Below are 24,787 nucleotides of genomic sequence, written 5' to 3' on the forward strand. Positions count from 1 at the left end.
ATTCAAAGGCACAAATGCAATAAACTCTGTAATGAGCATGTTTTCACAGGGAATATTCTTCAGGGAGCAGAATCGGCACACAGGATGATAGCAGTGTTTGCTTCTCACGCCGCATTAAAATAATTGTTTCCTGGACCTTGAGTTATTTTATAAGTGCTCTGGAACAAGTGGAACTGGAATTGTGATTAAGATAAAATTGGTTTTGCTTTCTTTGCGAGGAAGGAACGCTTGCAGGCGGTGAAGTGGAGGATTCAGCGCTGAGTGGAGGATTGGGCGCCGCCGAGGCAGGACCATCATGGACTGAAACAAAGAGGCCTCTCCACTGAAGTCAGTGAGCAAAAAGAGAAGAAATAACAACTCCACATCAATTCTGCAAGGTGTGGAAAACACCGCATTTCTGTCCTTCACACTAACAAAGCGTCTCCTTTTATATCATCAATCATTCTCAATGAGGAGGCCGCAAAAGTTCACGTTTGGAAGAAAATACTCCAGCAGCTTTGATCAGTGCTTTCATAGCAACAATAAACCAACACCCTCCATATGACACACCCACTCACAGCCCGTTTTTTGGTCATCAACTATGTGCATGTGGATCATGTGTGTTACGTTCTCTCTGGTGTTCTCTCCAGTGCGGAGCTCCTCATTTGGGTGAAGCAGTATCAATAAATGAACGAATAGATACACTGTAAAGTGCTTCTTGTTTCTTCTTGTTCTGTCTGAAAGTCAATTTAAAAGTCATACATACGCTGAAAAAAAAAAAAAAAAAAACTTCTCAGACTGAACCCGTTGAAGGCAATTTTCTCACTTCCCAGCCTCCCTCTCTGCACTCACACCCAACACCCTGCGACATGGTGCTGCCACCTGCTCCCACAAAAGGTTCACTGCATGCCCAGACAGCGGCTCGCAGACGACGCCGTCCCTCGAAGGACATTCACAGTCGGGAGGCAGGGGATGCAGGTGCCAGTCACGTCGCGCTGCACCTGCTGCGAGTGGCCACAAGTGCATCTGCACATCTGTATGTGGAGAACACACGCCAGGGCTCACGCAGGATTTCAAATCAGTTAATCAGGAGATGATGACATGTTGCACTAACTGTCTGATTACATAAGTGCAAGCTGGTCTTCATGTTCCCATCTAATTAAATGTTTTGTGTGTTCTTTTTTTTTTTAAATGCTTGGAACAGAGTGGTGCATGCACGTGTGTGTGTGTGTGTGGTCATGATTTCCATTTGTTGTATTTACATTATATGATGGGGTGACATCCGTCTGTGTGACTCACGAGTTAAATTTATAAGCAACAAATATAAAGCACCACAGCGCTTGCATCGATTGAAATAAAGACAGCTTCAAAGAGCCGACAGTCTGGCTATTCACGTCCCTAATGGATAAATAAAAATATATCACCAGCAAGCCACTACCCACTGTCCTTTCTGGCTGGATATTGATATTTGGACACCCCTTAAATGAGCAGAAAAGGAGACAAAAACAGGGACAGTGCCGAGATCACCCCAAAGTGAACCTCTGATAGAAACCTTATTCATCCTATTATGTTGTTATAGTGCAGTCCGGGGCAACTGGCACAATGAGGAGAGCTCTGTGAACTCCTCGTGACCCTCACATGCTGTGTGGCGCAAGAGGACGCAGCAATAACGCATATTCATCACACAGATAATTGCAAGGCGCACTCTGTCGCACACGACAGGCCAATGTGACCACGATGGCACTGGCCCTTAATTGGTATTCTTAGGGCTATTCATACTCCAATATTCACGGTGCCCTTTCTCATTTCCTGTTTAATAAATGCAACTGTTAATTGACAGTGTCACAACACAATGAAGAAGACATTCAGGGCAGCCTTCTTCTGGGCTACATGGGGTGAAAGAGGATCGCGCGTGGTTAATGCACACTTATAGACAGACCGAACTGCCGGAGAGTGAGGTGCGACGGCAGTCCGATGAGCTGCGGCAGATCAAGATATTTGACCCTGAATGGCAGACTGGACAAGAAAAATACTGTCAAATTTACAGACTACATTGAATCAACTCGAACTTGCGCTTCTCTTCTTTCTTCAGTCCAAAAAGTCGAAAGAGATTTTATAAATAGATTTTGCCAATAATTTAATAAGTTGCAAATTATTTATTAAGTCAGCATTTTTGGCTTTTTATATTAAAGTAGCATTAAAAATGATTGTATTGTTGGCTTTATTGTACTCAAATTGAAAAAAAAAATATCTTGTTGGTAGGTATAAGATTAATGGAGATTATACATTAATCAACACACACATCTGACCTGTTTTCAAACTGATGCAGTAAACTTCTCAAATCAGATCTGCTCCAACATTCACACACCATGCTTCCAACGAGCCCAATATTCACTGTCGTTCATTCTGTACAGTTGTTGCCCCGGACTCCAGAGGGAAATGAGTGTCTCGTCGGCTGCTAAATGCTCCACGATGCTCACCTGCCAGTTGCTACTGTTGCCTTGTGAAGTGTTTAACAACTCGTTTGGTCTTTTGAGCTGTGAAACAGCCACACAGGCCCTCGCTGATCAACTGCTGATAAACACAGTTGTTCATGTGAAACACAGGCATGGACAGCTCCGTAACTTTAGACGCTAGTGTGAAAAAGCAGTGAGAGGAAATTATGACACTGACAAGGTAAGTCTGGAGCAAAGCAGCAACGACGTTGGCATCAGATCCATCTGAACATCTGTTGCTGCACATTTATCGTGCATTTATTTGCAGTTATGACACGGATTCACTGACAACTCAAACTCTCATTACCACAATCAACTTTGCTGTAAAACTCTGCAGATATCCAGTGAAAAGCTGCTGTTAATTCGTCAAAAAAACCCCCAAAAAAACCCCGACTGCTTCATAACGGACATCACTGAAGCTTGAAGACAAAAATTGAATATTTTGGAAATGAAGATGATCTTTTTTACCCTAATTATCAGTTTTTTGCTGATAGCCCCATGAAGCATTCTTATGAGTACAGTCGCTCACGAGCGGGCCCGAACTGAAATTAGTCCAACGCAGATAAGCTTGACAAGTGAGCAGCTCTTGCATTAGAAAACGGTCAGCGGTGGGAATAAATCTGCCAAACTGTCATTTCGCTCGCTGACGGACTGCGCTCGAAGCGCGGCGTAGCACTGCCTTGGCTCCGCTCGTGTTTTTAGAGATTGGAAAAACAATTTGAACTAGAATATATATTCCAACAATGACAGTCCTGCTTCGCCGAATTGCTAAGTAGTACCGAGTAAACCTCAATTTTTGACGTTTTCATTTTTCTTGGAGCTGTTTACCTCATTTCTGGACTCATTTCATGTCCAAGTTCAAAGGTAGCAAAGACACCTTTGATTAGGGTGAAGGGTGAACTCGTACCTCACACAAGTCCCTCCGTTCCGGCAGGGAAGGTGCTGGCAGACAGGAGGGTCACAGTTCTTGATGTTTCTCCCTCGCACCGCCTCCCCCGCCAGGTAGATCTCCTTTGAGTTGACCTGAAGATCCCTGATGCAGCCGATGAATCTCCGCCCTCCTCTTGCACTCGCGCCGTGCATCTCCCAGTGGGACGAAACATCCCCGAGAAATATGGGCCCAAAGGTTCCCTGTTGGGAAAAAAAAAAGACAGAAAGAAAAAAAAACTCTGCAGAAAGTCGGTGATCAGCGTTACAGTTTAGTGCATCACACTAAATCATGAGACGAGGCTCCCTTCAGGTTTGAGCTTTGCACTTAAAACAGGTTTTTAAAATCAGTACCTCATATATCATCACAGCTGCACATTAGCAGGACTCCAACATGAGAACAAGAGCTCTGTGGCTTTAATTCAGCACAATGTGGTTACAAAAGAACTATATATGTGCAACTGGACTTGAGGAGCCTTTGTGCGTCTGGAGAAATGCATTTGAGGCTAAACTGCGACTTTGAAATTGTGTGAGTGTGTGTGTGTGTGCTTGTGACGGCTCGGTGTACCTGCCTCCCCCGTTGTTAGCCGGGATCGGCCGAGGCTCCATTCAGCCTGGATATAGATTGAATGGTGTAGAAGATGGATGGATAAAGCAATAATAATTGAGTTCAATAAATTGGATCGGTCACGTTAAATCCTATATTCCTTCTTTTAAGTTATTTACAAGAGGGGACATGGCAAAGGGGTGAACCACTATAAGGGGATTGATTTTCCACAGTATTGTGACACACTTCTTGTTTAACATGTGATTGACTGATGGCTCTTAAAAAAAATCAATACAACCTACACGAATGGATCACTAAAATAATATTTTCCTGTTTCAGTTTCTTCACATATGATATGCCAACAGGGGAATAAAGTATCTTGAAAAACAATTGCAAGCTTGCTTTGATATGCAAGGCAATTGTGTAGAATTAATACAGATAAATTTGGTGAACTTGCAGCTTATTCTACCGTAACGGTCAATTTAACAAGAATAATTATAATTCGCTCCTAATTCAGAAGCTGGATGAAAAATGTGGAAAAAGACCATCTCGTATTAGCATTAAACTACACATATTTCATTCCCAGAGTTGACCTCTGGATGTTTCAATGAATACTGAACGTCACTTTCTATTTAGAGGGTTTGCTTAACTTTCATATATGATGATTAATTTATAAAAGATAATCAACATTAATCACAGCTTCATCACACATTCTTTTAAGTAGCGTCACAGGATGACAATAGATTTCAAAATTAAAATCCCAACTGTCAAAGTAATTTTTAATGCATGAGTAGATCTATCAGCATTTACATTATGCACTGAACATGTCTCTGCTTTATATGTTTTAATTCATCCTTAGATTAATTTCAATAACAGATTAAAAGCGTTGATGCAGTTACTGAAATTGAAAAAGTCTGTGGAGTTTTTCCTTTTTTTCCCAGTGTGTTCACTTCCTTTCAAGATGAAATTTAAACCCACTCCATTGTTTGATGGTGCTGATCAATTGTGATACAAGTACGAAAATGGATGAGGAGACATGTTTTTGGTCGTTTAATAAGGAAATAAAAATCCACGATTCCAACCTAAAATTGTCTAAAAAGATGCAATTTTCCAAGATGGTGCCATTTCTGCAAAGCGTTTCCTTTGTGAAGTTGCTTTGAATGAAATTACCATCAAATCCTACCAAATTTTGCAAACACACAAAAGGATTTTAGGAATAATCACTCCTGCAGCATCTAAGCTACAGGTGTACACATCCTGAACAAAAAGACAAGACTCTCATAAAACTACGTTTAGTAGTGAGACAAGATGGTATTGTTGCAGTCGTGCTCAGATCTTGAATAAAGAAATGCATGGAGCGTTCAGTTTCCTCGCCCACAATGCAAACATAAAAGTGATTGGTGGGAACGCTTGATAATGAAGCAGTTTTTCTTGGATCATGATGCGAAAGATTCTTGGAAAATATGTGGTAATGTGTTGAAATTGGGGTTAAACGCTGAAATAAATAACGTGTGGATCAAAGTAGGACCCTCATTTCGCAATCTGCATATTCTCAGTTGTCCATTAGTTGTTTTGACAAAATCTAAAGTATGTTTACAAATTTCTGTTGATATTAATAATTTAACAGACATGATCAACTTTGATCATTTGACAATGTCAGAATTACAGCTTGCTTGTCCATGAGGGTCAATTAACTTGACGTGCATTTTGAGTTGCTCATGTTAAAATGCAAAAGCAGTTTTTTCACTGATATTTGGCTCAAATGTGGTCAAATCGACTCTCCTCATCCATCACACATTTTGGAAATAATCAACAAAAAAAGTAGCAGCAAGTCTGTGTGTGATCAAAAACAATGTGAATACTTCACGGTCAAAATGACACGTGGTTTATCTGCATTGTGTTTCTTGTCTGCAGAACGCAGGACAATCATGTCTATCTAGTACATCATGTATGATCACAGACTTCAAACAAATGTATCTGTAATATCGCCACATAGTTAGGAGCACTGAGAGCGTCTGCGAGAACGCTCAGGATTAAAATAAAATGCAAACAGCTGTGAGCTTCCCTGGATTTGTATGCAACGCCACCAGAGACGAGCCACTTGAGCTTCGTGGTGACGGCGACGGGCTGATACGGAATGATTTTACGATACCGTCAAGTGTGTTTACCGTGTTTATGAGAAGAGTCATTTTAAAAAACCCACTGATGTAATATTCATGACTGTGTAAGTGGGCACAGAACACTGACTTCATGAGCTCTCCGCGCTCATTTTTAGGTTTTATTTGGAGAAGCTGGTCACTGTGACACATAATTCTTTATTATATGCCTACACACTCTTCTTGGAGTTTTTACAAAGCAGCTTTGAAACCTCTGAAGCAAAGAAATCAATGTTTTAATATGACTTTCGGTTGAAATATGCAAAAAGAGCCAATATTTTATATCTGAACCAACCTTTTTCACCGGTGTGGTTGTGTGAATGGCCTTGGAGGATACTGCACATCCTCCATGGCAACAGTATCTTACAGCCCAGCTTTTCTATAATCACTGAAAGCTTTGTTATGGCATATATTTGACTGTTTTAATGATACACGTTTTAAGAATCTATGCATGCAATTACACAAAGAAGTGCATACCAATCCAGCCCATAAACTAGTGTGACCCTTCATGTATGAATCTGAGATTATGCTGATTCCCACCAGTCTTTGTCTTTCCAGGAGAAGAGAGTAAAATGTAACTGCATATTTAAAGGTCTACTAAGAAGCCTGAGAGGAGAGCTGGGGACTCGCTCCTCGTTCGTGAGTGTCAGGAGAACAGTACCGGGTTACACTCATATCTCGGCACACACTAACTTTAGTAAAAGATGTGATTAGTGCTTCTGCAGAGCTGTCTGATGAGGCTCAGTCTCAAAGTGCAAACTGACTGCAGCTATCTTCATCCTCCAAGCACCGCAGTCTGGGTAAAAATACAAACTCTCAAATACTATTTGAATGCCTGAAAATTTTATGATTTAATGGTGCTGATTTTGTACGAAACATGCGTTTGTGGGATGAGCACAACTATATGACATTGTTTTGAAAAAAAAAACCTCTGTCTGATATAAAACAGCTTTTTGAACAAACAAATAATGAATTTAGGTTGTTATTTATCTAATGACAGTAACAGGAGCCTCAGTAACATGTGGAAGAACCAGTGTCAACGACAACAAAAACAGCTCAGGACCTTCTCTTCATGATGGCCACCAGCCTGCTCGCACAGTGCTGAGGAATGGACTCTATGGTTTTCAATCCACATTTATCAAAAGTCACTCAACTACTTGTTTTGATCACTCCGGCACCAGCAGCACACTGAAGTTGATCCCTCAGGTTTCCAACAGGTTGAGATGAGGACTGCTGGCCATGCCCTCGTCTCAGAAACCCCGGAGGGACTCTGAGATAAACCTCGCTCTGTGGGGGCAAATGTTGTCATCTCAGAGCGTAAAATTTGGTCTCTGACTGTGGAGATACTGGATTGCCACTGCCTGCAGTGTTTGATCTTGATACAATATTTCTCTGCGTTGAGAAATTCCAGTCAGACTCGTGATCAGTTAACAGACTTCTGAAGATTTGACACATTTTTCATGAGTGAGGCCCAGACAGTCAGCTCTGCTCCTCATCCAACAAATGCAGGTTCCTAACAAATAAAACACTAAGTGTTATTTCTTTTGCCAAATATAACAGTTACAATTAAGGAATAACTCACCAAACATTCAGTGAGTTGCTCAAGTATTCAGACCTCTTTACTGGGAAGACGGATGAAGCCAAATACAGGACAATAGTGGAGGAAAACCTGCTCAGACATGCAAAAGACTTGAAACTGGTGTGGAGGTTCACCTTCCAGCAGGATAACGGCCGGGATGCAATAGACAAGTCAAAGTCAGACCTAAATCCAGCTGAAAATCTCTTGAGTATTGCTGTTTGCAGACACTCTCCATCCAATCTGACTGAGCCTGAGCTATTCTGCAAAGAAGAACGGGCAAAACTTCCAGTCTCTAGACGCGTAAAGCCGGGAGGAACAAACTTGCAGCTGCGATTGCAGCTAATGGTGGCTTTACAAAGTATTGACTCAGGGGGGATAAATACTTTTGCACGCCACATTTTTTCTGTTTTTTTTTTGGTAAAAAAAAAAAAAAAAAACATGTACACTTTTCCTTCCACTTCATTACCATGTTGGTCTAAAATCATATATAATACATGTTTATCTGTGGCTGTAATATGACAAAATGTAGAAAGTTCAAGAAGTATGGCTACTTTTGCATGTGTTTTTGTCCCTATTTTATTCAATTACCTTAATTTACCTTTTGTTTGAACAGTGTTGAGTTTTAATCTTATATCCACAATTCATCGCAGGTACAAAACATATTGGTAACCCGTGATAGAAAATTGTTAACAGGCAAAGAATTATATTAAAATAATGCTTGTGTAATGGATGAATTAATAACAGGAAATTGCAGGTGTGTGTGTGTGTGTGTGTTGGTGTGGAAACAGGGGTCTTGGCATCTTAAATTAGAAGACTATAAATCACTGTGTGGGAGGGGGAGGCGTGTTGAGCCAGTGGGAAGGTTGGGCTCGCGCTCAGCATCTTTCAATGTAGAAAAAAATAATAAAACAAATATGAATAACTTAACGAATATAGGTGTTGTTAATCAAATTAATGAGACATGGTGAAAAGATCAGCCTGTGATTAACAGGTGAGAGCTAGCTTATTGCGACCTGGCATTCGTGATCATCCCCGACAAACATCCTGACGGGTGCTCGAGTTTTTAAACGGGAGCCCCTTTAGTTCATTCACAAAACAACTGCTGCCACATAAAAGCAGCGTGCAAACCGGGCTGAGCTAACATATAGTTAACCTGCACATGATGTTACCTCGGAGAGCTCTGTTGGTAGGTTGTTCATCTCAATGAGATTATTCTGTTGGCACAGCAGGGGTTTGAACGGAGAGGTAAAATAATAGAGAGAGGCCGCAGTGCTGCCTGGAAATAAGCTGAAACTTTTACAGCTTCACCATATGTAAAACCCACTGAAATGTAAAATGACTACAACATTACAGTCGGATATTAATATACTACAGACCAATCACACATATACAGTAGATTTACAGATTTGCATGTTTGAAAGTTACTTCAATGACAACCGCAGTTTGAAACAATCACAACACATACTCGAATAACACATTAATCTCCGACGCACTTCCTCAGATTGCCTAATCATACATGCAGGAAGTAACGCATGGAAAATTATATGAGGGTTTTTAATTAACATTTTAATATGTTGAAGATAAACTGCACATTAAAAGATACTGAAGACACGAAATGAGCCTGTCTGATAATGGTTGCACAAAAGGGCCCATTTTACTGGCGGCGGGTCACGATACCTCCGACACGGGATGCGACATGTACTCCTCCAGACGCAGAGCCGTCCCATTATCTGCAGCTATTTCAATCATACATGACCCCCCTTGCTTGCCAACAGGCAGATTGTATCTGTTGAAGAGAGAAAGCAGAGAGAGCAAGGTTAGGTGCAAAGGGGGCTCCCCGCAGTATCTCGCACAGAGTCACGGTAAATCCGGCAAAGCATGAACAGATATTCTCACAGAGAGACAGACAGAGCGGTCACAGTAGCGGAGCTGCTAATGTGACCACTGAGAATAAACCATAAACTCAATATGTGCAACTAGGTATACATTACAGACTGTTTTATGGAAGATTTTATGCACTGGTAGATTGGGCCGGATGAGCTGGTGTGTTTGGATCCCACGTTATCAGCCAAAACTCAGGAGAGACAACAAAAATAGCTTTCTGCTGGCGAATTTAAATGAGGAGTCAAGAAATCGGCTCGGTGCCACAGAGACATTTGGTTGTTGGTTTCCACAGGAAATGTGAAATTTACACAGATCATAAGACATAGAAATAAAAAATACAAACAAACCAGTCATAACCAGTATAATATTATTATTATTATTATTATTATTATTATTATTATTATTAATAAAAATAATAAACAAACCTCATGTGAACAGAATTCATCTTGGTGGGCGTAAGTGCTCATTATGTCATTCAGGATTAATTAATGATAAAAATGAGGGCACAAACTAGATATACATTATAACCCTAATGAGAAGGAAGACAATTTTATCATTTGACCCTCTGTGTGTCTCTTGGGAAATATACAATTGTACTAGTCATTAATGTTGCAGCCACAATGTTAAGTAGCTGGTCTACTTGTGTCACATCCCGGCTCTGGCAAAGTCAAGTGATTCCCTCTCACCACTTCATCACCGGCTTCATCCCGGCACTTTATAACAGAAGCAGCCACATTATGCAAAGGATTACACACATAAACACAATCGTTATCAAAACAATGTGCTTTTGTTCCCCAAGTTGCATCGTGCGCCTGTAAACATGCAACGCGAGTGATGCACGGTTGATTCTGCAGCATTCGCCGGTGTCGTCTTTGTGACTTTACCCACGGTGATGGGGAGAAATTCTCAAATGTCTGCTTTAATGGCCAGATGGAAACAATCAGGGCAATCGCCCTCCTGCTAATTTGAAACAGCCTTCCAGGACGCCTCCCTGAGGCAATCACGCGCATACAACGTCAGGTAGGACTAATTACAGGTATGGAAATCACAGAAGCTGTTTGCTACACACAGACGCGCACGCACGCACGCACACACAGCTAAATTAAGGCAGATTTCAGATTGAGAACGTGAAAGGCAGTCTAATGTCCAGAAAATCCATCGGTCGCCATCATCGGGGAGCTCCGGGTGTTTCTCAGGTCATTCTCCCTGCATTTGCATAACCGGTGGTGACGTCAGTGATTTCAGCAAGTTCAACATTCCGGTGTGTGTTTTTTTTCCATGTTGGAGCACAAAACACAATGCTGATGAAAATCCAACACTACAATTAAATTTTTGCAGTGAAAACAGGCTGTTTGAATCTCTTTGGCGAGCTCTGAAACACCACAATGTGAATATGAAACTCTCGATCGCCCAGGGCTCTCCCAGCATGTTTTGGTGCTGTCTACAGTAGCTTTTTATTTGGGCTGCTAATGCTGCAGAAACTGTCCCAAAGAGACACGGATAGCATGCTCACTAAGCAAACAGGACGATGTTACTTGATGAGCTCTCGTGAGCGCACTGAATGCTCCACCAGACTAATTTACATTGGTCTTGCTCGAAGGGAAAAGATGACTATTTATAAAGACGACTAGAACTACTTCACTTGGTCGAGTAGCAAGATGAGTAAGAATCTGCCCCGCAGCTCCACGTCACCATCTCCACAAACACACCGAAGCAAGAACACACAAAACCACAATGGATTTTTTTTTTTTTTTTTTTTTAGTACACAAACAAACACATGAATCAGAAGGAGACGACGCCGCGGTTTGTCGAACGCCGAGATGAAAAGCCGCAATTTCTCGCGGAGCTCCCTCCGCACCACTCACAGCGGGGTCTCACAGGACCAGCACAGTCCCAACTTCAGGCAAACAAACAAACAAATGAATAAATATTACATTTAATTCAAAGAGAGAGAAAAAAAAGAAGCACAATATGGCTGTGATCATTTATACTTATTCAATCATCATTTATGTATTTGTTCATCTGGCTAATGCTCTAAACAGAAGTGATTTGTCATCTCTAACATCCTCATTTAGACCGTGTCTGCTGTGTGACTAATTCAGGGCAACAGAATTACTGCAACTTTCCAGAGTATCACCACTGAAATATCACCTGCAATGTTAGGGGACCTCGCAAATATTTTCAGCAGCGCACCTTTACACACAGGTATTTGTTAAAACCTGAAGGTGGGTGTTTGTCTTTACAATCCTATTTGAATGTGTCTCCTTCACAGTCCCCCCCCCCCCCCCCCCCCCCCCCCCCCCCGCCCCCTGCAGAAAATTAATAATGAGGCAGTATCATTATTAAAATATTACCACTGCATAAAAAAAATCTGAAAGTATTGGCAACAGATGGCAGTAAAACATCATGCACTGCACCGGCGCCCTTGCAACAGTTTTCACTGGCTGATAGGCAAGATGTAACACCTTTTTTTTTTTCTCTCTCTCCAAATGGTTTATTATTCCAACCATATTTCAGATTCCTACAAAAAGCAAATGATAATGTGGGACATGTTAGTGGTGAATTCATAATTTGTGAATCATTTAGTGACTTAGAGTCAAGAGTCTATTAGTTCTGCAAACAGAGACTGTGCTCAGCAGAGCTTAATATCTGAGGAGATGGAGTTACTGGCTCACACATATAACATGCTGTACATAAAGACGACAAGCGCCACCTGTTGCTTTAATTTTTTTATTAGCACAACAGGTTGTGCAGACACATCAGACGGGTGTAGATTTAGAGAGAACCCAACATGGATCATAATTATGCGCCGTCTTGTCATACCACGGTCTCTAACAGGACATCAGGAGGGATCTGTCTGCCGGTTTTAGCCTATAAAAACACTATCAGACCACCAATCTACACCTACAGCGACTGTACCCTCGGCTCTGGCTCTGGTGCAGTGACTTTCTCACACGCAGCACTGCAGCATTCGCTGCATAATTTGTGCTGTGACTGGCAAACCTCAATTAATCCGGGTAGCCTGTGTTCTATCATTATATCTCCGGCAATACAATTAGACAGCACACAGCAAGGCTCTTGGTATTGTGATGCTCCACAAAAGAAACTCCAAGTGAGCAGGCTGGGCTGCCAGTTGCTTCTTCAATGAATCTTTTATGGGAGGACTTGTCAATACGACGCAGACTGCCACGTAATTGATAAACATACCTTGCCTCGGTTTTTGGCTCAGTGTCAAGGGGATGTGGATTTGAAAACAAACAAACAGACAAAACGCTCCACATTAAGACCTCGCTTTTCAAAACAAGTGCACATGTGGCATGGTTTGTCTCCAAATAAACGTTTCCCCATTAATCTCCCGGTGATTAAAGCACACTGCAGAAAGTGCAAACTGTGGGCTCTGTCCACTGTTAGTGTAGTCTGCGGAGTGAAAGAAAAAAAAAAAAACCCTGATCAATAGCTGTTTACTAATTACTTTTACAAATTGCAATGGGGTTTCTTTACCTATTACTCAGAAGAACACTAATTACTGGAGTGATTACTTTTCAGTTACCTGACCACATTTTCACTGACGCCATGACAGACGGTGGTAGACGGACGCTGCGCCTCTTTATTCTCTTTATTTATGTATTCGGCAACATGTTACCTAATGAGTAAATATCTCTCACTTGCACTGGACCAGAGCTTGATAGACTGAATTCATGTTTCAGTGACAGTAATTCAAAATGTCAGACCACTGAGATGTCCTGAAATGTGCTACTCCTTAAAAAAAAAAAAAAAAAAAGAAGATGATTTTAGTTTCCTCTGAGCACATGTCGGCTCCCTTCCTTTTACAGCAGCTGTTGCTAGGCGACATTTCACACCCACATGTGTATTTCTACATCAAAACTATTTGGATGGTCAATACACGCACTATTAGAAAAATACAAAATGAATACAAATCGTCGCGACCGCTTTAAGGATGCAGTATATTGTAACCACTGTAAAAACAAATCAAATCTACAGTATGTTAAACAGCACTCAGCTTAGGCTAATTTTATTTTGCTATCGTGCAAAGTAGCACAATTAAACAGATACGCATTACCAATTATTATTTTATAAAGCTCAGTATTGTGCTGTTGTATGTGTGCTTTTTGTTTTTGTTTTTGTTTTGAAAGTAAGAACACATTGTTCTCAGAGATTTTAGTAATGAGGCAGGAGGAGGCTGAGCAGTTACACACTTTTATTCTTTAACTATGAGCCAGACAGTAGTGGGAGTCTAACATGGGAATTTCTAGAATCCAAAAAACAAAGGGCGAAAAAAAAAGCAACTTTGGCCCCTTCTTCATCAATCATCCATTAGCCATAGGATAACTGAACCGTGCCTCGTTATGTCGGACTCTCCTGGACAATGACACGAAATCTAAATCTGATGACGGGCCACAGTGGATCATGTGATTCGCATGGTTTGTTTGGCACAGATTTTAGGCCGCATGCCCGTCCTGATGCAAACGGATCAGTGTGACTACAGTGTTCAATTGCATATGAAATGGGGCGTATATCGTCAGTAAATACCAAATATCCTTATGGGATATTACTTTTATTTCCAGTTTATCTCACTACATTTTGTTGCAGAACGGTGTTCTTGGTTGGAGTGAAATCAAATTTGGAGGACATCAGTAAGGTAAAAGGAGAAAAAAAAAGGTATGCTGCAAAAAAAAAAAAAAAAAAAAAAATGCTCCTCCAAAAAAGCAAAAAGGCAAGGCTTCCTTAAGTTTTCTGTGATCGAGCACAGCACTGACATTTTCACAGCATCAAAGAAGTTCTGCAAAATTGGGATAAAACCACTGATTTGATGGCCAGGTTTTCGTGCACTATTCTGCCTGAAACAGAATATTTAGTAGATTTTAAATAGAAATAAAATGACAGTCTGTAAAAACATCAGCATGAACATCAAAACCCATGAGGTGTGAAACACAAAATCATCTGTCATAAAAAGGATTTTTACCAGCAAGTCAGAGCCATACCTGAGACACTACTACTCCCATTCCTTTGACTGGGGAGAAAAAAAAAACACACACACACCCAGAAAAATGGCATAAATTTGAATAATCATATCTGCCAGGGACTCCGAGTTCACCTGTGACAAGAGAAGAAATGTGATGCTGCAGAATGCAATGTGCCATCCTCGTTGATCTTTGACAGACAGTGAATGGAAATTCCTCCAACGGAGAATGCCGTGCACGACGGGACTCAGCCAATAAAGCACGCAGCCTCACAAATGACCAGGGGAGCGTTTGTTGAGGCCGCTGCTCTCAGATTTAATAGTCGCAGTATTGCCCCAAACATCCCCAAAGGAAAACTTCCCCAGCATCAAAAACCAAAGCCAACATCAAACGTGTCCTCCCCGAATGAAAAGTGACACAGCTTCCTGCCTGCACGCTTCCCTTTGTGAATTTATATGGCTGCACAGGGCATTTCAAGTAGTGGCCTTTTGTCTTGCCAACTTTTCCCTGCTCCGGATTGTGACAGCATGTTCCCCGTATGAGTGGGGAAAAAAACAAAGCCAAAAAAAGAATCTCACACAATTAAGTATCTCTAGAAGGAAAGTATAACTCCAAGTTGCTGTATTATGGTAATGTTTTGCCTGCTTCCCATCTGCCATCAGTCTGCTTGTCTGACACACAATGTTGCAGAGAGAAGACAATCCACCATAACGCCATTACATTCCGAAAATCTGCATAACCATTGATAGTGAGCCTGAATAAGTGTATCACGCATTCTTGAAACCAGCTTCACCGTTTCTGCACTGTGCGCAGCTATAAATAAATTATGACGTGAAACTAAATTAAATGCAAACTCCTTTCTTCCTATTTTACACAAAAGGCCCGGCATTCTAGGTTTCATGTATATAAAGGGCTGTTTGGACAGTTCTGATCGTTTTTGGTCCAATCTTACTCAACAAAGAGGGAAAACGCCATTCACCCAATTATGTTTACTTTCAGAACAGGCTGTTAAATTCTTGATTAAATATTCACACTGTCTTTTATCCGTTTGTTGAGGATGATTAGCAGGATGGAGGGGGGGAGTAAGTCAGCTGAACAGCGTTCCACTCCAGCTCAGAGAAATTCAAACAGGTCACGAGAGCCAAAAGCTCCTTCGCTGGGTTTAATGTTCATTCTTTTGTTGTAATATTATTCCAATATATTAAACGTTTTAATATACTGTAGATTTATTTGTGAAAGGAGAAGTAAAAATTCCTATGTGTCTGACCTCTATGGTGCTTTAGATGACAGTGAGATCGGTGACAGAGAAACACGGAGGAAGGGAAAAAAAAAGAAGGGAGACGAATGTGTGCTGCAGCGACATCAGGCAATTTGGATTTCCACTGTTTGGTCAGTGGAGCACAGATTATTCAGTTAAATACCACCGCCGCCATCCTGCGCCGCACAGATGCTGACAACTGCAAGTTGAGGCGGCCGCATTCAGTGCCGCCAACCATCATCTAAAGAAAGTGGATATTCTGCGCTCAAACATCAGTCGGTGATGTCATGCGCTCATTTGCATATGAATAAAATTGCTGAACCGATCAGGAATAAATAAAGGCAGAGCTCAGCGGCAGCCCCTCTCTCGCTTCTCCTGCCGGCTCCCCCTGCTCCTCGGCGATGAGCTGTGAGCTAACGGAGACAGATCAACTCGGCACGAGGAGGCATTGTTGATCGGACCCATTTGGAACAGACAAGCAAGCGGCGTACGCAGATCAAGTTCAACATTTGGTGACAAGTATTTTACGCTTACAAGTAAACTGTTTCACTTGGATAATCTGAAAGAGCAGTTAAATTCATCACATTTGCATCCCAAGAAGTAATTTAACCTGAAAAGGTGTCTGCAAACAGCACAATTTCATGACAAGCATGGGAAATTTGCAGCAGTAATTTCTTGAGATGGCACAATGAGCCTCCTGGAAGAAGCACTCGTACAAGCTGAGCCGTTCTTGAATTCTGGAATGGTTCGTGCGAGCAATTCAGGAGAAATTGGCACATTTTCAGCTTTCACGCATTTTTATCTCAGGCATGAACAAAATTCACAGGTGCTCCAAACCTGAAGTAGGAGTCTCCTTTTCACATTGTAATTTCGAGTATTTTGATGCAACTTTGAGTTTTAAAATCCAATTTAAATTACAAATCCTTTTCATTTCCATTTGAATCACACATTACATTTCAGTTCATAAAGTCTGATATTGTTCATCCATTCATATTCTAACATATTTACCATTTCCAGATTTACTGTGCTATTTTCCTCAGTGCCCATATTTTGCGGCTCCCTTAAATCTGCTGCTGACGCTGCTAAAAATGATCTTTTTTTCCCCCCTTTTTAATCCCTTTGAACCGAGAGTTCTAGTTCCTCGTCTTTGAAGCCATTTCTGTGAATGAACCCTTCCTGACAAGTGTGATAGCTCACAAAGGCCTATATGAGGCCTATATGGAATAATTACGGCGGTGATTATGCAGATTTGTATCATGTTTACAAGGGTCATTTACATAGCTATTTGAAGTTGGGAGCGTTTGTTCAGTCTGATGTGCCATGGCACAATCGGTCTCAATCAGGAGAAAAAAAAAGAAGAAGCTGTGACGCATTTGATTTCACCTGGAAAGGTGTGCTATTGTTAATTAAAACGACACAAAAACAACATTTCCCTATACACAATACACATGAAACATATTACTGAGGCAGTTCAAATGCTTTAGAGTTAAATATGAGGGAAATTAGAAGGAAATAAGTCCTACCGGATGGTGATTGGCGTCCATTTGTCATTGTTAATGTTCTGAGCAGCAGCTGCATTCAAGACGTGGCTGCCGCCACAACCAAGCTGAGCAACAGGGCTGCCATCCTGGAGAAACACGTGAAGGAACTGATCCCCAAAGTTTTGCTCCTGAGCTGCAATGGTAAGAAAAAAGTGTTCAGTCAAGATTTTTTTCCCAGTGTATTTTCAAATTTAATAATACATTGAGCTGTCTAAGCACAAAATTCATAACATAAGCTTGACTGAGAGGCTGAATCCACAGAATGGCCGTGATATCAGAATCAGAACATGAAACAGTTTTATTGCCAAGTACAGTAGCCTACACAAGGAACTTGTTTTGTCGGTGGTGCAAACACAGACAAAGAAGAATCAGATTTATAAAGACACATGTAATACATGAATCAATGCTTCCAATCTCACAGGTGTCTTTTAGATCAGTTATCATGTTATAAGTTTTATATTTACAGTATGATTACAGTTTTAAATGACCATGTGCGTGTTCTTCATTAACATCTGTACATTAGTGTTGAAACAACACCGATTAACACTGAAACTTCAAACAGTAGTTTTATTCAAACTGATCAGAACACAAGCATGCTTGTGAATGTAAATGTTAATATTAAATATTAATGCTGTCAGTTCACTACAGATACAGTAAAAATCAGAACTTCCATAATTCAACGAGGGGTACTGAGTATGAATTGTGAAACATCGTAAAATAACTCCAATAAAACATTTCTCACAGTAGGATTTTCATTAAAGCCTGGAAAGTCTATAAGTTGGTTTGGTAGAAATGATCTGTACTTTTTTCATATGCACAGAGAAAATGAGTTGTTATTGTTGATTTGCCTTGTAGGAAATGAACCTACACAACATTGTGTACCTACACTGGTTTATCACAGTCTGATGACTGGGAGCTGAGAGGGGTCACAGCCTTGCTCAGGGACCGACGCTGATGTCCTGTCAGCTGTGGGATTTGAACCTGCAAACCTCAGATCCGAAGCCCGCTCTTCTCTCGCCTCTAAGTTGACCTTTACCTTGAACTTGACCTGTTATTTCCCTTCATATAAATGTGGGCTGTCATCCCACATTAGGCTTTTATTAACAAAACAATGGCGATGTATCCGCACCGGTGATACAAGCTGGAGTTTTATTTTACCAGGATCAGTGGTATGACAGGGATTCCTGTCATAAAAATGGCAAATTAGCTGAGATATCACGGGTGGTGTGTGACCACTTTAGGCAGCAGGGCAGTGGATAGATATGCGTGACACTTTGTGGTTGCTTACAAGTTACAGCAGCATATGGCGAAGTTTTCATAATGCTCAATAAACCTCAGTCCATCTGTCCGGCTCAACAGCAAACACAAATGCTTCAACATACCAATGCATGCAAGTAGGACTCCGAGAGTAATAACCACAAGGTCGTACAAGTTATGATGAATACTCCGGCCATAAAAAGCTGCTGAAGGATTTGTGTTTGCCAACAAATGCGGTTTCCCAGCCAGTAGGTATTCCTTCTACAGACAAAAACTCCCAAAGATTTGAAATGAAGGCTGTAATAAACACCCGGAAACCGTGTAAGTTTTGCACCTTCCAAGGATAACTCTCAAAAAACAAAACTGACTGAGAAATGATAAACTCTAAAATATCAGGGACTAAAAGGGTAAGTTTTTTTCTCTGCATGCAAAGTTAGAAGTCACAAGATAACAGGGAACAAAAACAATCACCAAACAAGTCTAACCCAAAGGGCAAAATAAGCTTTTCTGAAAAGTTCTGGAGAATAATAATCAATTCTCAGTGAAGGACGGAGATTTTTTTTTTTTTTTTTTTTTTTTCTACTGGGTACTATCACCTGCAGGAGAAAATGGCTGTGTTGAAGAGAAATAGAAGGAGGCCAGATAAAGGATAAGTCCTTGCTGTTTGGTGCAGCGGAGCCTGTTTTAGTAGAACCTGTTAAGAAGTGAACACAGGGTTCCCTACCCTTCACACCACTTGTGGAAACTGTAATGGACAACAAAGCACAATTTAGCCCACAAAGTCATACAGACCTTGGTACACTAATCTTATCCTTACGCTGAGAGAGTCTCGTTCAGGACATCTGGTAATTGAAGAAGAAGCAGTGTTCACCTGTGAAGAACGATTCGGGACAATGTACCAGAACTGTGCCGATTTTACCGGTAAAATCTCTGCTAGCATGACGCCTGGGCCCATACGACCACCAGGTAGCTGTGCCAGTAAAAGAAGAGTTTTTATAGGCTGTATGTCATATGATGGGAGAAGGAATTGAGTTTGTGGCTTCAACAGATAAAGATTCCAGGAGGTTCCTTATATCCGACAGGTGCAAAGCAAGGTAGCAGGAGTCAGGATATCTTTCCTCATGGATCACTGCAGTGGATTTCTCTCTGGACACAACAAGATTGGGCGTCAAGTGCTGCTTTCACATTTCAGGTTCTCACTGAAGCCCTTTTTTTTTTTTAGTAGGACAAACTCATGACAAGAGCAATGAAAGCAAATCCCTGCATCTTTTCATACCTTGACCTTTCTAATGCTGAGAAGAGCCTCTGGGAAATGGCTTCAGCACATGGAAGTCTGGATGCTGGATCAAGATTCTACCCTAACCTCCTGGTCGGGATCACTATATAACACCATGGCCTCAGCCCAGTGTGGGCTGGAAACACTCTCTGAAGTCCCAGTTGTGAGACGGCATGCAATCATATCACCCCACTCCATTATACTTTATCACAATGGGAGTCTCTGCGTCTGTCGCCGGTGAGACCGTGCTGTGGGGGAGCGACAGACAGCTGCCGCATTAATCCCCCCACACAGGCTGCAGGGGTCTTCAGGAGGGAGGTGTGCGGAGAGTGCGCACCACTCTCACACTGGTGTCAAAGGAAGGCACGGGGAAAAGGAAGGCGGCATAAAAATGTCACCCTTTGCGGGAGCCAGAGATCCAGAAGGAGTCTGCCACTCTTGGCTCATTGTGAGGGGAAGACATGGCCGGGGGGCAGAGGGCAACACAGCAGCACAGCCCTGTTAGAGAGACTTAAAATGTTTCAGAGCTTTCAACAAGGGGAGCAAGGCACATTTCAGCAAGTGACAGGGGACCTCAAATCCAGAGGGACCTGCTGAGTGGGCACAACACAAGCAGAGCTGACCTCTTTCATCTCACAATAGCAATGGTAATGGTGGGTAGACGCTCAGAAACTGGACAGATATGCATTGCTGGGATGAGGACAGCAGTATGCGGGCTGAAGAGACAGTCCTACGTCTTCACTGTGTGTGTGTCATCTGCATTGAAGTAATGGCACGGCCGGAGGATTTAGACACCAGAGGAAAATGGTGCAAAAGCCGAGCTTGTTGTTTCAAGGCTGCAAAGCAGCTGATATGAACGCTCAGAACAATTCCTCCAGGGTACGAGGGGCATCAAGAAAATCCCCATCTCTTTGTCACGGGGAGACTGTGCTTAGTCTAATACGCGGCACTCTGATAATGCTTTTTCTAAGCCGACTTGGAGGTCTTCATTGTGGTAAGACTCAACAGGGTTGCACTTAACAGTGCCACATTACAAACCACTGCGGAAGAACTGACCACAGGAGGAATATCCTGTTCATATAATCCACTGTGGTCTTAACTCTGCTTTGTGGAAGAGCAGGACTCCAACAGCCTGAGAAACAGCTGCAGCAGGTACAGAATAGGCAGCTAAAAATATCGATCTGCCAGCAGCATTTGGTTACTTTCAGTAATTTATTGAAAAATAGATTACAGATTCACTGATGAGAGTTTTAGAAGATTGAAAGACAGAAAAAGAACAATAAATACTGGCTGTGTGACTCATTGTATAAAAAATGGTGTGCACGTTCAAAGCATGGGAGATTTCCCCCCATGATTCAACAGTGTTTTACTACCATGTATCTGCAGCAGTTCAGCATTTGTGTAGGAACCGTGAAGAAATGAAGAGCTCTGTGATATGATGACAGACAGTTCATGTATGTGACCCGAATGATCTTTACTGTTTTTGATGTGTTACAACAAAAGCAAAAATTCTTAAAACCTCCACTTGTTTGTTCGGTTTGGTTTGCAGTATACTATATAATATAAATTAATAGTAAATAATACACATTTCTGGTGACTGAAGATATAAAAATGATCAAGAAATAAATTTCCCAATATTTCATCATATATTATCTTGATATCAACCGGGAATCAAATTTAAAAAAAACATGGTTGGTGTTCAACATTACCAAATCAATTGATCAATCAAATGATCTTAAAGCTTCTCACAGACTGCCATGAAAAATATCATAAAAATGACAATTTATGTTCTATGACAGAGTAGGTTTATTCCAACTGTATTGAAATAAAATCTGTATCTTATTGACTCTTCATTGATCATTTCAAAAACCATTTTTAGTTCAGAAATACTTCCAGACTCCTGTTTTGGATGTAAAGCGAGACGTTGCTGCAGTGGTTTTCACTCTCACCTCACAGAAGGAAACTGCTTGGCTTGAGTCCAGGTTGGGCTTTGGGGTTTTTCTGTGTGGATTTTTCATGTTTTCCCTTGTGTGCAGGTTTTCTCTGGTACTCTGGTTTCTCCCGCACAGTCCAAAAACATCTATTTGAGTCTAATTGGGGACTTCAAACTAACCATAAGTGTGGCTGAGTGTGTCTGTCCTATGGTCTACTGGTGAGCTCTCCAGGGTGAAACCTGCTTTCTTTGGAATATGTGAAAACAGGCAAATCTGGCGAGGCCCTACATACTGCCCTGCTCCAAAAAAGAAACGGAAATTTGCATCAAAGTTTAATACATTTCACAAAAGATACATGGATGCCAGGTTATCGTTTCAGCATTGCATACAGTTCTGCTTTTCTGCCTCTCGAGGAGCTCAAACTAAAACTTGAAATAACTCGAGGTTTCAAACAAGCAAAGATGCAACATTCAAGACTCTCATTTGATTACTTTGAGCAAAGAATTAGGATTCTGTAGAGAGAAGCTCATCTGACTGCTGAGTTGTTTGTGATGCTCATAGGAAGAAAGAGGCAGCAAATTAAGTCACCTTGAAGAGTGGAGGAAGATTAAGATGTGCAAGTCAGGGTTTTTTTTTTCCCTCTTCTCTCTAACAGCTCTGAGCCGTGATGACACCTGAACTGCACTGTAATCACTGCGATAATGGCATAGAGAGTAAACCACAATTATAGAATCACACTGTACCCATATTAAGTATTCACATAAAAATATGGTATTTCATTTAATTATAGCTTTAAAATATATATATATATATATAATCTGCTAAAATGGTGGTTACAAAGACCAAAGGTGGCCAACATGTTAAACCGTTGAAGTATGCTTTTTATGGTAAATCACAAGTTAAAACATAAAACATAATTTCTGAAATAGCAACCCCGTAGAGACTTCAGAGTTAATGAATGCATCAGCCAAGATTACAAAAACTGCACAGATGCAACTCCATACTAAAACAATAAGCCTTTGTGTCGCCTCAAAGCAGGTATTTCCGTTAGCGTCATAACTCATTTGTTGACAATTCTTCACCGGACGTCAAATGTTGCGCCATCTTTTATTTTTCAATTCTCCCTCTGTGAGGATATTGTTCACCGCCGTCCCCGTGGCCCTGTTACTCCGCGCCGCGCCTAACAGAGCGTTCCTCCTTTTGTCAGCGCCTGTCACCTGCTCGCTCTCGCTCTCTCTACCGCTCTTCCCTTCTCTTTAGCGCTCGCTCTTCCCCTGTCTCGCCCCACCTCCTCGAATTTCTCTTCTCGAGCTGACAATTGAAGTCCAGGGGGAGACTCACGGGTTTGCTTGGGGGAGAGGTGTAAGAAAAGGGGAGCGGAGAATAAGCAGCAGCTCTGGTGAAGAGATTCTCTGCATCTCAATGCGCGTCTTTTGGTTTTCCTCTGATTAACTTTGTCTGTTTGATCTCTGGAGTTTTCTTTTCAGCTCCCATCCTCTGATGTGAGGACGATGGGGCACTATAAGCCAGGAAGCATTACTAGATAAAAAGGCAGTGTGCCTGCTATATCTGCTTTCTGAAAATCTCTCTCTCTCTATGACAAGGCTCACAGGCTGCCTCCGCGATTCCTCCTATTGAAAATATGATCGAGGATATAGAACGGGCTGGTTTAATCGATCCGCCTATATTTCTAATTTACAGCTGTGTTTGCGGCTGATCTGGAAGTTGCAGGTTGTTTTGGAGTGAAAACAGCATCAAGTTGACACAACAGTCAATTTTTCAGAGTGATCTGTCATGTTGGTCTGAACAGGCTGAGATGCTGGGAGATAGACAACTGGTGGAATATATCAGGCAACTTACCACGGGGTTAAGATGAAACAATTTTGCCGGCTTGACGTCAAGTGTGAGGCCACGTCTAACTACTGGAAAGGCGATTCAAGGTAATCTCTCTGCAGCTCATTCTATCGAACGGCCTTTATTCGTCTACATTCAAACCATCATCTCTTGATGTATCGGATCAAGGTCATTCAGGCATGTCATCTGTACCTTCATGAAAACAAAATACTCCTTTAGAAACAAATTTTGATCAACAATGCGTAACTGCGCTGCTATTTCAATCACAGGTTATGGTAGCAAGACTTATCATGCAGACTTATCAAGAAACACGTTTGACATTTTGTATTTCAGCTCTTCCTCAACTTCTGACAATGGCGCAAAAGAAAAGCGCCATGGAAAAGCATAATTTGAATGGCCAGCAGAAGGGATTCAATGGTCTGGATAGGAGACGATGAACTTGATTGACCAACATGAGTACATGTTTATAAAAAAAAACAGAGACAACCTGCTGAAAATGTAAGAAACCTGCAAGTTCCACACAGAACGTTTTTGACTACTGCTTTGATGATTGCCGATCACCGCGCCACGCTGCACCGCAACACCCCCCCCAGCCCCCGAATGGGGCGCTCGTCTCGGGCGCCTAACAAGCCCAGGCCAGCTCTGACTGTTAGTTAAAGTTGAAACAACGTAAACGCTTTGGACTTGTGTCCTAACAGAAGTGATGGCAACATTTAATTGTTGAAGTGGTTACACATATTTATACCACATTTCCAATAGTTACTTTCAAATATTTATTTAACAATGAAAGAGGCTCCATAAATGATTAAGAAAGAATGAATTGACCATGATTGTCAGGCAGGATATTTATATACTCTGGATAGATCCGTCGTTCATAATTTGGTATCCAAACTCAGTCAGGTGTTTTGATTTCCAGCACGAAAACTGACCAGGACTATACTGTGCAGCCTTCAGTGAACCCTATATATAAATTATTGTCGCAACATATTTGAGAATAATGTTTGACAGATGCAAATTTCATGTCCTCAATCACACCGAAAAATTTTCAAGGGAAAAGCTAAACATGAAATAAGCTAAAATACACACAATTTGTCTACATCTAGACAGTTTCGAACTGT

At 41.4% G+C, this 24,787-nt stretch overlaps 1 protein-coding gene across 1 annotated transcript in view; it reads right to left on the bottom strand.

The window, feature by feature from the left end:
- Positions 1–24,787, bottom strand: part of eys (eyes shut homolog) — a 164,509-nt gene that overhangs the window by 24,906 nt on the left and 114,816 nt on the right. The window contains exons 40-42 of the mRNA XM_030106319.1: positions 17,331–17,481; positions 9,361–9,469; positions 3,382–3,605 (exon numbers count right to left, since the gene is read on the bottom strand). Of these exons, the coding sequence (XP_029962179.1) occupies positions 3,382–3,605; positions 9,361–9,469; positions 17,331–17,481 (484 nt within the window). The remainder of the gene's footprint in view (positions 1–3,381; positions 3,606–9,360; positions 9,470–17,330; positions 17,482–24,787) is intronic.

This window comes from Salarias fasciatus, chromosome 13 (genome assembly GCF_902148845.1).
Source record: "Salarias fasciatus chromosome 13, fSalaFa1.1, whole genome shotgun sequence".
Taxonomy (NCBI): domain Eukaryota; kingdom Metazoa; phylum Chordata; class Actinopteri; order Blenniiformes; family Blenniidae; genus Salarias; species Salarias fasciatus.